The 13,397-nt window shown below is 43.5% G+C and overlaps 1 protein-coding gene across 2 annotated transcripts in view; it reads left to right on the top strand.

Moving 5' to 3' along the window:
• Positions 1–1,388: 1,388 nt before the first annotated feature.
• The window catches only part of PSMC5 (proteasome 26S subunit, ATPase 5), a 46,048-nt gene continuing 34,039 nt past the window's right edge, over positions 1,389–13,397 (top strand). The window contains exons 1-2 of one of the 2 annotated variants that reach the window (XM_033918572.1): positions 1,390–1,475; positions 9,211–9,402. Coding sequence is in view for 1 of the 2 variants with exons in the window: in XM_033918571.1 (XP_033774462.1) it covers positions 1,428–1,475 (48 nt within the window). In the remaining variant the exon portion in view is untranslated. Of the gene's footprint in view, positions 1,476–9,210; positions 9,403–13,397 lie in introns of both variants that reach the window. The other variant, XM_033918571.1, reaches the window with a different exon arrangement.

Raw genomic sequence — 13,397 nt, forward strand, 5'->3', positions numbered from 1 at the left:
TCTCTCCCTGCCTACCCCCTGTCTTTCTTTCTCTCTCCCTGCCCCCCAAGCCACCCTGCTTCCCCGACGCAGCCTGCTTCCACCGTCCCCCCAAGCCAAGCCAAGCCACCCTGCTTCCCCGATGCAGCAACACCAAGGCGCATGCAGTGACTCCACTGTACAAGCGCCGGGCTTACAAGCCTTCCCCCCCCCCACCCCCGATGTCAATTCTGATGTTGCAGAGGAAGTTCTGAGCTGGCTCGGAACTTCCTTTCCAATGTCAGAATTGATGTCGGGGGGAGGGGGGGTTGGAAGGCTTGTAGGCCCGGTGCTTGTGCGGTGCAGTCACTGCAGCGCCTGGCCTGTTGCTGCTTCCGGGAAGCAGGAATAAATCCCGGGCTCCAAAAATGGGACATTTTGGGTGTCTTTCAGGACAACAGGACAAGGTAATTAAAAACGGGACGGTCCAGTTCAAAATGGGACGTATGGTCAAGTTACTCATGCACATTCATTGCAGGTATCCTGAAAACCTGACTGGCCAGGTGATCCCTAAGAACTGAGTTGAAAACAACTGCTTTAAGGTACAGCTGAAAAAGGCATGCACAGAGATACTTAGTTCCAGGTTTGAGATATTTAGACAATCCTGGTTTTAAACGTACATCCCAAAGCAATATGGGATTTGTAGTGCCTTATCCTGTACATTGATAGCAATGCTGCCACACCCATAATGCACTAGGATAAGGTGGTCAATAATCCAGGATTGACCCAAAATCTCCAGCCTGGAACTGGGTAACTTGGTATTCTGCATGAGCTAATGCAGAGGTTCTCAAACCAGTCCCTGAGACAGCCAGCCAGGTTTTCAGGATACCCACAATGAAAATACATAAGATATATTTGCATACAAGGGAGGCAGAGCTTTCAAATTTATCTCATGCATAGTCATTGTGGATATCTTGAAACCCAGACTGACTTAATGTGTCCAGAGGGCTGGGTTGAGAACCCTTGAACTAATCCAAGGTGTCTGAGAAAAGCTTATCATAAAATGCGTTAAGTTAGACCAACGAAAAAGGTTTCACTTTATTTCCTTTATATCTTTGTCTGATTGCTATGTATTCCCTTTAAAAGTGGACTAATAGGGCGACCACACCGTTTTCCTTGAGAAGAACTGGCACTCCAAGTCCCAGCATGCACTTGGCTGTGAACGCCACCTGGGCGATTCGGATTCCACCCCTTCCTCACAGGCTCAGCCAAGACAAGCTCTGCCGGTGACGTCAGAAGGCGGCGACAGTGGAGCTGCCCGATTCTCCCAACACTGTCCGCAGGGGGGCGCTGGTCGTCCTGCCTGACACTCTGTCTACCGCCTGCCTCTCGCCGGCGCTTGTCGGAAGTTGCTGCTGTGTCACTTCCGGTCTGTGGTGTGTGTGTGTGTTTTTTTTTTCTAAAGCCTAATGTCGCCGCCGGGAGAGTGTAAGATGGCGCCTGAAGGGCCGGAGCAGGTGAGAGACGGAAATGTGTGTGTGGTGAGAGAGGAGACTCGCCCGAGGAGCTGTGGGCTGTTGGGGCGACCCGTTCTTACCTAGTCCCGGCTTTTTCCGGGTTTGGAGACTCTCAGCGTCCTGAGGCTCCCAGGTCCAGGGGAGACATTTCCAGTCTGCCCTAGATTTTGCCTAATCCCATTCCGGTAGGTTTTGAGGGGTCCCCCAATAAACCAGTTTTTCAGTATGCGAGTGCTAAACTCGACCCACAGTGTCCTTCGCCTCAGTAATATGTAAACAGCATATCTTGCCCCATCCTCTGTACCTTTGCTGCTTTAGATACACTGAGACAACAAAACGAGTCTGATTCTTAGACCATACGTATAAAGATTATGAAGAAATTGAATTGTGAAAAGCCTGAAATTTGACCTGTTTGGGAACCTGAGAACCATGTACCCCTCCCCCCTGATCTTGATTGGGAACATGAATCAGCATTGCTGCCAAGATTTTGATGGAACTTCAAATCCAGTTTCAGGACAGATGCTACTATGCTTAAATCAACATGAAGCCATTAAGATCACACCCGAATTCTGCAAGGATTGTTTTGGGTAGCAGTAAAATCTGAGGGACTTGTTAAAGGGGGCTTTTCAGATAAATGTGTTTTGATTTTGAGGAAGGCAAGAGAAATGGAAGGCAATTATCCTTGTGTTAAGCAATGAAATACTGAATAAAAGTATAATTTATGAGAAGATGCCCAAATCTTTACTAAAATCCTAATTTATTGAACATAGAATCTTATCTGTATAGCTAGCAAGTGTAACATAGAAACATGGCAGCAGATGGCCCATCCAGTCTGCCCATCTGCAGTATCCACTATCTCCTCCTCTCCCTAAGAGATCCCATGAGTCTGTCCCAAGCTTTCTTGAATTCAGACAGTCTTTGTCTCCACCACCTCTACTGGGAGACAATGCCATGCATCTACCACCCTTTCTGCAAAAAAAAGTATTTCTTTAAATTATTCCTGAGCTTATCACTTCTTAATGTCATTCTATACCCTCTCACTCCAGAGTTTCTGTTCAATTGAAAGAGACCTGCCTCATGCATATTTATGCCACATAGATATTTAAACATCTCTTATCGTATCTCTCCTCTCCCGACTTTCCTCCAAAGTATACATATTGAGATCTTTAAGACTGTTCCCCTCCCCCTTCAGCGTACCTGCAACATGTGAGAAACATTTGTGAGTCTGTGGCTCCAATGCCTACTTTTAACAAGCACTGATTTGGATAGCTCTTCTGCTGTCGGGGCCTTCTCCCTGCCTATACCATCTAAGCAGCCCCGCAAGGAAGGGGGGGGGGGGAAGGAGGGAGCCGACAGCATATCTGAAACATGTGAGGAAAACTTGTGAGAGTCTGTGGCTCTGATTTGGACAGCTCTTCCTGTTATCTGGGCCCTCCCCCTATCTATAACATCTAAGCAGCCCTGTGGTACACAGCCTTAGGGGCACACCCTGCCCTTTGGGTGCCACGAAGAACCTAGAAGAGATTGAGAACTATAGGGAAATATAAAGATGCGGTTAAGCCGAAAGTCTCAACTCTAGGATTTCCTGGACCAATTGATAAACATTTGGTACTGATAACGCCACAACTGATTAAGGAAACATCGGAACTTCATGTACTTTCTGGTCTCAAAGGTTCTCTTAGCTCGTCTGATAGATCTCCACCCCTTCCATCTAATCTTCTGAGAGTGGGTTTTACAATGTTCCCTATTATCTTTCCAGTTGCAAGCAAATCTGGTTAGTTTGGTGTCCTTATAAAAAATTCATCAACTATATCTACAATTTCTGATGCGACTGTTTAGGGAGAAGATATATGTGTTTTTGAGATTCTTTACAGTTAAAGAATATTCTTAGGAGTTATGAGAAATGTTTGTCTTATGGTGAGATTGAACATGAAAGAATTATACTCTGATAATTCCAGGATTTCCTAATAAAATGTATTTCTAAAGATTTATTTCCCTCATGATGTGGGCTAGAAGCAATATATTATTGAATTGTAATATTTTGATAATTTCTGATATTGGTGGCTTTATTCCTAATTTAATTGCTGTCTCCATATGTCTTATAATATAGACCAGTGTATCGCAAACTGTGTGCCGCGAGACACCGGGAGGAGGAGAGGTGCCAGTGTCGGCTAACTGCCGACAGGACGTGCCTCTTGCGGCGAGAGGCACATCCTTTAGGCAGCCAGCGCCTCTCCTACTCCCTGGCATCTCTCCTCTATGCGCCTCTTCTTTTTCAGGGCCCCATCTGGAGGGCCTTGGCACATGCGCGAATGTTGACATGATGACATCATGCGCACTTCTAAGTGCCCTCGAGCCATGGCCGTCGGTTTAGTGTGTCGCAGCTTGCAAAGTTTGTGAGACACTGATGTAGACCATCAACCAATTTAGTTTCCTTCCTCTGGACCGACTCCATCCGTTTTATATCTTTTTGAAAGTGTGATTTCTAGTATTGTACACAACATTTAAACAAGATCTCACCAGAGTCTTATACTGGGGCATCAATACCTCCTTTTTTTTTCTACTGGCCATTCCTCTCCCTATGCACCCATGCATCCTTCTAGCTTTTGCTATCACTTATGTGTCAGAAGTGTTATCAATTTCCTATTCTCCATATTGGATTCTGATGTTGAATTTACTATAGGATACATACTGATTAGCTTTGCTCTCATTTTGTATAAAGGATTCAACATTGGGGAATATTTTTGCATTGAAAGGGTAGTGGAGACAAAAACGATGATGAAATTAAAAACAGAATGGAATAAACAGTGGATCCCTATAAAATCAAGATGCTGAGTGTAAATGAAACAGTATAAGTAGCTGGACACAAAAGAACTAAACAAGTCAAAGACCAAAATTCTCTGGCTTGGTGACTTCAGCTCACTACCTGGCACATAAATTGAACTAATTTCAGGAGAGAAAACTACAAACAGAAAGAACTGCCAAAGTGCTGGTTGTCATCCTAGACTCTTCCTTAACCTATAAAGAACAGATCAGAAAATTCTTCTTCAGACTGAGACAACTAAGAGCAATCAGGTCAGTCCTAACCCAAAACAACTTCAGGATGATCAGTCAAGGAATACTACTGCCTTATTTGAATTACTGTAACTACTTATACAGTGGAATCACAGAAAAAGAACTAAAAAAACGACAGACATTCCAGAATACTGCAGCCAGACTGATACTCAGAGCAAGCAAAATGGAAAAAAGCAACTCCACTCGTAAAAGAGCTACACTGGCTACCAATATAGAAAATAATTCAGTTCAAGATGGCCTTCGTGATCCACAAAGCCATATACGGCAAAAATGTTCGAGTCCACTTTTGAATTTCAAGCTCCACACATTTGGGCAGATCACCTCATACTTCTGCTTCCAGAAGACACTTAAGACATCTCTTTTCCTTATAAGATAACTGACCACCTCATGTTTTACTACCGATCTCGCTTGCCACATTCAACACACTATCAGTAATGCTGTACTAAGTCTTTTGTTAGCCGTGTTGAATCCTTATTGAAAAATTGCAGGAAATAATACCTGAATAGTATAGTATGAAATGACTTTGTGTGCTTATAAAGAAAGCATGGGTGAGAGAACCTGAATGGAGCAACAATTGCAACCTCTTTTACTAAGCTGTAGTAGAGGTTTCTACCTGGGCCCGGGACACTAAATGTTCCCACACTGCTCCGAAGTTCATAGGAATTCTATGAACATCGAAGCATTTAACACCGGATTTTGTAACCTAAAAAGTGGCCACCAATCAGTAGCCAATCATTCTAGGGCACCGGTTACAGAATCACGACTTTGGGGAGTCCCTGCCGCTCAACTGATGGGGGAGGAGGGAATTCCCCTGCCGCGATTCCCCTGAACCCCACTGCAAGTCGTCTGGCAAGCGGGATGACCACTCCCTCTTGCCACTACTCCTGAACCCTGCCATACACATTGTCCACAGCAGGAAGGATACTCACTCCCTCCTGCTGTCACACCCTGGCAGGAAGGATGCCCAGTCCCTCCTGCTGGCACCCCACGAAACCCACCCCTATACCTTTTTCTGGAAGACCATCTAAATTGAAGGCTTCTGTATAAGTCTCTGGTGATACCCTATTTAAGAGTGCAAAGAACTATTTTGGAGACCACCCTTTCCACCACAATGAAGATGGTCTAGAACAGGGGTGTCCAACCTTTTGGCTTCACTGGGCCGCATTGGCCGAAAAAAATGTTTCTGGGGCCTCACAAATGTGAAAATGCTGCAGCAAGACACAGGAGGGAGCTGGCAAGACGGTAAACACCTGTGGGCAACAGAGGAAAACACTGCATCGCCCTCGACCGGGGCCGCACAAAATACTTCACGGGGCCCCAGGTTGGACACCCCTGGTGTAGAAAGTGGCTATTAAAATGGACTGTAATCGTTGTCAAAAAGTGTATGGGGACAGACTTAAAGATATCAGTATCAGGCGAGAGGGAAGATATGATAGAGATATGTAAATACCTCTAGCATAAATGCACAAGAGAAGACTGGAAAGAGGAGGCATAGTTAAGGTGAAAGGAGGTAGACTCGGGTGTAATCTAAGAAAATAGTACTTTATGGCAAGGGTAGTGGATGTGTAAAATGGCCTCTGGGTTGAGGTGGTGGAGGCAAAAGGCAATATCATACAATAAAAATCCTAGGGGTGTGTTTAGATATCCCCTCCCCTTTCATAAAAGCGCAGAAGAGGTTTTTAGCGGTCACCGTCGCGCTGAATGCTCTGTGCTGCTCTGATGGTCATAGAGTTCCTATGAGCAGCGCAGAGTGTTCAGTGCGCCAGCCGACGCTAAGATCCTGTTCTGTGCTTTTGTAAAAAAAAAAAAAGGGGGGGAGTTTAACAATTTGTGCTCAGACAAAAGAAGTAGTTCGCAAGAGTTTCTTTGTACTTTGGAAACTCTGATCAATCAGATCATACTTTGAAGAGATTCCATTTTAGGTGTGAGTGCAATCATTAACTTTGAGCATTTTGCACTTGTACCATAATCTATTTTGCAGGACATCGTAAGCATTTACATTAACTTTGCATTAGAACATAAGAAATGCCTCTGCTGGGTCAGACCCGAGGTCCATCATGCCCAGCAGTCTGCTCACGCGGTGGCCCAACAGGTCCCGGACCTGTGTAGTAATCTTCTATCTATACCCCTCTATCCCCATTTCCAGTAGGAATTTATCCAATCCTTTCTTGAACCCCAGTACCGTACTCTGCCCTATTACGTCCTCTGGAAGCGCATTCCAGGTGTCCACCACACGTTGGGTAAAGAAGAACTTCCTAGCATTTGTTTTGAATCTGTCTCCTATCAGCTTTTCCGAATGCCCTCTTGTTCTTTTGTTATTAGAAAGTTTGAAGAATCTGTCCCTCTTTACTCTCTCTATGCCCTTCATGATCTTATAAGTCTCTATCATATCTCCTCTAAGTCTCCTCTTCTCCAGGGAAAAGAGACCCAGCTTCTCCAATCTCTCAGAATATGACAGGTTTTCCATACCTTTTATCAGACGTGTCGCTCTCCTCTGAACCCTCTCGACTAACTCCATATCCTTCTTAAGGTACGGCGACCAATATTGGACGCAGTACTCCAAATGCGGGCGCACCATCGCCCGATACAACGGCAGGATAACTTCTTTCGTTCTGGCTATAATACCCTTTTTGATTATACCAAGCATTCTATTCGCTCTCTTAGCGGCCGCTGCACACTGTGCCGACGGCTTCATTGTCATGTCCACCATTACCCCCAAGTCCCTTTCCTGGGTACTCTTATTCAATAACATCCCTCCCATTGTATAGTTGTACCTCGAGTTTCTGCTCCCCACATGTAATACTTTACATTTCTCAATGTTGAACTTCATCTGCCATTTCGCCACCCATTCTTCTAGTTTGTTCAAGTCCCTTTGCAATTCTTCGCAGTCCTCTGTAGTCTGAGCTCCATTAAATAGTTTGGTGTCGTCCGCAAATTTTATTATCTCGCACTTCGTCCCTGTTTCTAGATCATTTATGAAGATATTAAATAGCAGTGGCCCGAGCACCGAGCCCTGCGGGACACCACTCGTGACCCTCCTCCAGTCGGAGTAGTGACCCTTCACTCCTACCCTTTGTTTTCTACCCTCCAACCAGTTTCTGATCCATCTATGTACGTCTCCTTCCACCCCATGGTTCTTCAATTTCCGGAGTAGACGTTCATGGGGCACCTTGTCAAAGGCTTTTTGGAAATGTAGATATATGATGTCTATGGGGTCTCCTTTGTCCATCCGTTTGTTGATTCCTTCGAAGAAGTGCAATAAGTTTGTTAGGCACGATCTTCCCTTGCAGAAACCATGCTGGCTGGTTATCAGAAGTTCATGTTTTTCAAAATGTTGATCGATGTTTTCTTTTATCAGTGCTTCTGCCATTTTCCCTGGAAACGAAGTCAGGCTCACCAGCCTGTAGTTTCCCGGGTCACCTCTTGATCCCTTTTTAAAGATGGGCGTAACGTTGGCTATCTTCCAATCTTCCGGGATCTCGTCTGTTTTCAGGGATAAGTTGCAAATTTGCTGCAGTAGTTCTGCTATCTCCTCCTTTAATTCCTTCAGAACCCTAGGATGTATGCCATCCGGACCCGGGGATTTGTCAGTTTTTAGTTTTTCTATCTGCCTACGAACGTCCTCAAGGCTCACTTCTATGGATGTTAATTTTTCTGCTTGACTTCCGTTGAAGAATTGCTCAGGATCCGGTATGTTGGACGTGTTTTCGTTTGTAAATACAGATGAGAAGAACATGTTAAGCCTTTCTGCCACTACCTTCTCCTCCTTCACCACTCCCTTCCTGTCTCCGTCGTCCAGCGGTCCCACTTCCTCTCTAGCCGGCTGCTTCCCTTTAACATATCTGAAGAATGGTTTGAAATTTCTTGCTTCCCTGGCTAGCCTCTCTTCATACTCTCTTTTGGCTTTCCGAACCTCACGGTGACATTCTTTTTGATGCTTCTTGTGCTCTTTCCAGTTCCCCTCAGTTTTGTCCTTTTTCCATTTCTTGAATGAATTTTTCTTATTGCCTATCGCTTCCTTCACTGTTTTGGTTATTTATAACACAGCTGTACGTTTAATTTTTAACCTAAACAAATCTGACCACTTTGTATCTTATTTCAGAAGACTACGCTGGTGTCCTGTAGAAGCCAGGGTGGTCTTTAAATTTGGCTGTTTTTTGCTGTAAGGTGATCCCTAGTTAAGCATCAGGATATCTTATTGATTAATTTCTGTTTTAGTTCAAGACAATCTCTGTTTTGTTTTTTTCTACCATAAGAGGTAGCCTTTATAAAAGTTATCTTCATCGGTTATTATCTTTTCAACTGCAAACTGGGAAAGAAGAGCCTTTGTGTACTGCAAGTTTTTTACTCTCCGTTCAAAAATTATTTAAAACTTTTTATATGTTGAATATCTTTTTGAATGATGCTATGTAATTCACTGTTCAGTTTTTCTTTGAATTGTAAGCCACATTGAACTTTATGGTATTGCTGGTAATAAATAAAATATTATGTTAAGTTATCTGAATTCAAGAAAATTTGGGATATATACATAGGGTTGCTAAGAGAGATGTGTAGACTGACTGGATAGGCCGCATGGTCTTTATCTGCTGTCCTTTTTTGTGTTTCTTCATTTTCCATAAATTTCTTTATAATGAAAATAGTTTGCTTTTTGTTCTTTGAGGTATTTGAATGAATCTATCACAGGGCTTCCCAGACTTGTCTTGGGAACCTCCCAGCCAATGATGGAGTAGAAGAGTAGCGTAATGGTTAGAACAGTGGGCTGAGAACTAGGGAAGCGAAGGTTCACATCCTGCTTCTCCCACTGACAGTTCTTGTGGCTTTGGACAAATCACTTCACTCTCCATTATTTCAGGTAAAATCTTAGATTTTAAGCCCTCTGGGGACTGGATAATACCTACTGTACCTTAATACAACTCATCTTGAGTTACTGCTGAAGAAGGTGGGAGCTAAATGAAGAACATTCCCTTCCCTGATCGGTCATATCCCTCCTCTCCTCTAGGATGTACAGTAAGGACTTTAGGTTTCATCTGGTAATGCTTCTGGAGGTTGATGTCTGGAACCCAGGTGGTGGTAGAGTGCCCCACTTGAAAATAACCCAGAATCCCAGTGGTGACTTTGTGTGTTCTGCATGTATGTAGCTATATTCTGACATACGTACACATCTAATATTTTATACCCTTATAGTATGTTTAATTTTTTGACTTGACAGTTTACTCCCCCCCTGTTTGGATTTCTACATCAATTGGGAATAGCCCCCTTTGGATTATGGTGCCATGAATCTTCATTTTTGTTTATTCAGAGGATTTTCTCTCTTTGACCTACTGCTTAGCCCAGTCATTGCAGTGAAAGTCTGTGGCCATGGATCACAGACCCCCATGTGCCTTAAGCCTGAATAATAGGTGTCGCCATTGAGTGATGGCTGAGAATCCTTCACTCTATGATCTTTTGGTTGTTGCCTTTCAAGCATTTCTGGCAACTCTAATGAACAGAAAATCTGATCTGGTAGTTAAACTCGGGCCCTCTAAGTGGCAGAGGACAGCACTTGCCACTGAATCACAGACCAGCAAGTGATTTTTGGGGCTCATAATCAAAAAATCGAAAACGTCCAAAAAACTGCGCAAGTCAGCACTTGGAAGTCCTAATTGCTAGGTGCCCAAGTTCAATAAAAAAATAACTTCTCCTGGATGTCTAGCGAGATGCAGCCAGAGTTTCAGGGGGTGTGCTGAGAGGTGTGTTTTAGGGCAGGCTTTGGGTGTGCTTAACTTGGACGTTTTGTGGCGATAAACATTTTCTAAGATGTCCTAAATGGAACTTAGACGTTTGGAACTAGACCTGTTTTAGAATCGTCTACGTGCCACAAAGGTACCCAAACTGACCAAATGATCACTGGATACATTAAGGTATGATTCCCCCCCTCACTCCCCCTCTGCTCACTAACCCCCTCCTACCCCACAAAGATCTGAATGAAAGAGTACATACCTGTCTCTAAAACATCAGCACTTGATATGGAAAAGCCTAGTAGAGCACCACCCAGGTGTCTTAAGTAACCTGGAGGATGAGCTAATGAACCATAGAGAGGAGGAACCAGGCCCATAAGCCACACTAACCACTACAATTATGGTAAAGTATGAACCCAGTAAAACCCTACTCTACCGCCATATAGGTGCCACTTGTAGCCATGAGGATTGTTGGAGTAGGTAGACAGGTGGGTCTAGTAGGTTTCGGGGAAGTTTTGGAGGTCTCAGCATAAATTATGTGGGGTATATGGCGAGATGTACTTCTGGGGCTCTTTAGGTGACATTCACAGCAGTGTCCTCTAAGGCAGGCGTGGGCAATTCGTGGGTATTGGGTTTTCAGGATTTCCCCAATGAATATTCATGAGATCTATTTGCATGCACTGCTTTCAATGCATATTCATTAGGGAAATCCTGAAAACCCGATTGGATTCCGGCCCTTGAGGACCGAAGTTGCCCATGTCTGCTCTAAGGTGTTCCACTGCTTTGTTGGTATGTCCAAATGGTCTTGATTTTGATGTTTTCAACTTGGACATTTCTTTGGTTGATAAGCTTCCTAAGGGTTGGATTTCCTGTCGATCTAGACCTGTGTTTCCTCAACTCGGTCCTAGAGTAACCCCTTGCCAGTCAGGCTTTCAGGATATCCACAATGAATATGCATAAACTTGTTTCACATACACTCTATTATATGCAAATTTATTTTATGCATATTCATTGTGGATATCCTGAAAACCTGATTGGCAAGGGATTCTCCAGGACTGAGTTAAGGAACACTGGCCTAGATATCCAAGTAGATCAGTAGTTCTTAAACCTGACCTGGAGGACCTCCAGCCAGTCAGGTTTTCAAGGCATCCCTAATGAATATGCTTGAGTGAGATTTGCCTATAAAGTAGGTAGTAGGCATGCAAATATCTGTTGTGCATATTAGGGATATCTTGAAAACCCGACTGGCTGGGAGTCCCCTAGGATAGGTTTAAGAACCACTGAAGTATAGACTATTTTCAAAAATTATTTTTGGACCTCTGGCAGTTCAGCTTTCGAAAATGGACATTTAGTGTAAAATGTCCAAATTGGATTTAAGACATCCTTTTTGAAAATGGCCCTCCACATGTCTTTTAAAAACACAGTAGCGGTTATAGACAGGTCTGTATGTAATTTTATCATCCTCATGCAAAGACATAGAGGGAAACCTATGAAATAACAAGATACTTTATTTCAGACCGAGGGGACAACTGTGTAACATAAGAATAGCCTTACTGGATTAGACCAGTGGTCTAATAGCCCAGTATCCCGTCTTCACGGAGGCCAATTCAAGTCACAAGTACCTGGCAAAAGCCCAAATAGTAGCAACATTCTAGAGCTGAGATTGTGACGTCATAATGCCTTATTCCACCAATACCTAAGAGCCAACTTCATCAGTGATGTCATAATGGCTTGATTGTGCTATGCTTAAGAACAAGAATAGCCTTACTGGATTAGACCAGTGGTCTAATAGCCCAGTATCCCGTCTTCACGGAGGCCAATCCAAGTCACAAGTACCTGGCAAAAGCCCAAATAGTAGCAACATTCTAGAGCTGAAATTGTGACGTCATAATGCCTTATTCCACCAATACCTAAGAGCCAACTTCATCAGTGATGTCATAATGGCTTGATTGTGCAATGCTTAAGAACAAGAATTGCCTTACTGGATCAGACCAATGGTCCATCTAGCCCAGTATCCTGTTTTCACGGAAGCCAATCCAGGTCACAAGTACCTGGCAAAAACCCATTCCATGGGCACCAATCCAGGGCAAGCAGTGGGTTCCCCCATGTCTTGTCTCAACAGCAGACTATGGACTAAATGGAGAAGCAAGCATCAAAGCAAAGCGCAGTACTGATTTGTGTTTTCATGTTTATCCAGGGTTGTGGATGTCCAGAAAATGCAGAGAAACTTGTATTCAATACAGAAAGGAAAGAACTGGGGGTACTGATATGCCAGTGATAGGAAGAGGTTTCCTTTTCTAATATAGCTCAGGAGCTGTGTGTGGGGCTAGAAGTTTAACTTAATTTTGTTCCTGCCACTTGAAAAAAGAGGCTGATAGCTGAACTAGATCCTTGGTGTTCGGAATTAGGATCGAAAATGAATGGGGGAGGATGCGAGGAAAGCATTAAATTATGGTGGAAGGTTGTAATTCAGTCTCGACACTGGCTTTTTACTCTTAGCTTTGGCATTGCAATTTCTCTTGTTGGAGTTTCACAGGGGGAGAGAACAGTTTATACAACAACAATGTTATGCTTCCTGATTAAGATACAAGGGGAGCAGAAACACTTACATAGTGGATAATTTCCCAAGAAATTCTATCAAAGTTGGGAAATGAGGTGAACCACTTTACTTTGTTCCGGAAAACTAGAAAAAGTGACAGATTTGAACTCGCTGAAATTATTGCAAAGGGTGCAAAATGCTGCAGCCAAATTGATCACAGGAACATCAAAATATGCCCATATTGCACTTTGTCTTCGGCAATTGCACTGGCTGCCAGTGGCTTTTAGAGTACGATATAAGATTGTGATGATTTGTCATCAGTTTTTGTATGGTACAATTCCAGAATATTTCAAGAGTAGGATGACCCAAAAGATCATTACGTTCTGAAAATTCTGCTCTGTTAAAGGCTAATGTTTATCTGAAATATGTAGAGACCAGTGCAATGACCTTTGGTTGTGCTGGGGTGAAATTATGAAATTTGATGGCAGGGCAGTTAAGAAAATGTGCCAATAGAGTAACTTCCAGAAAACTCAAAACACAATTGTTTAATGCTTTCTTATAAGGTCTGATTTGTTCTGATCGAGGATTGAC

Source organism: Geotrypetes seraphini, chromosome 13, assembly GCF_902459505.1.
Source record: "Geotrypetes seraphini chromosome 13, aGeoSer1.1, whole genome shotgun sequence".
NCBI lineage: Eukaryota > Metazoa > Chordata > Amphibia > Gymnophiona > Dermophiidae > Geotrypetes > Geotrypetes seraphini.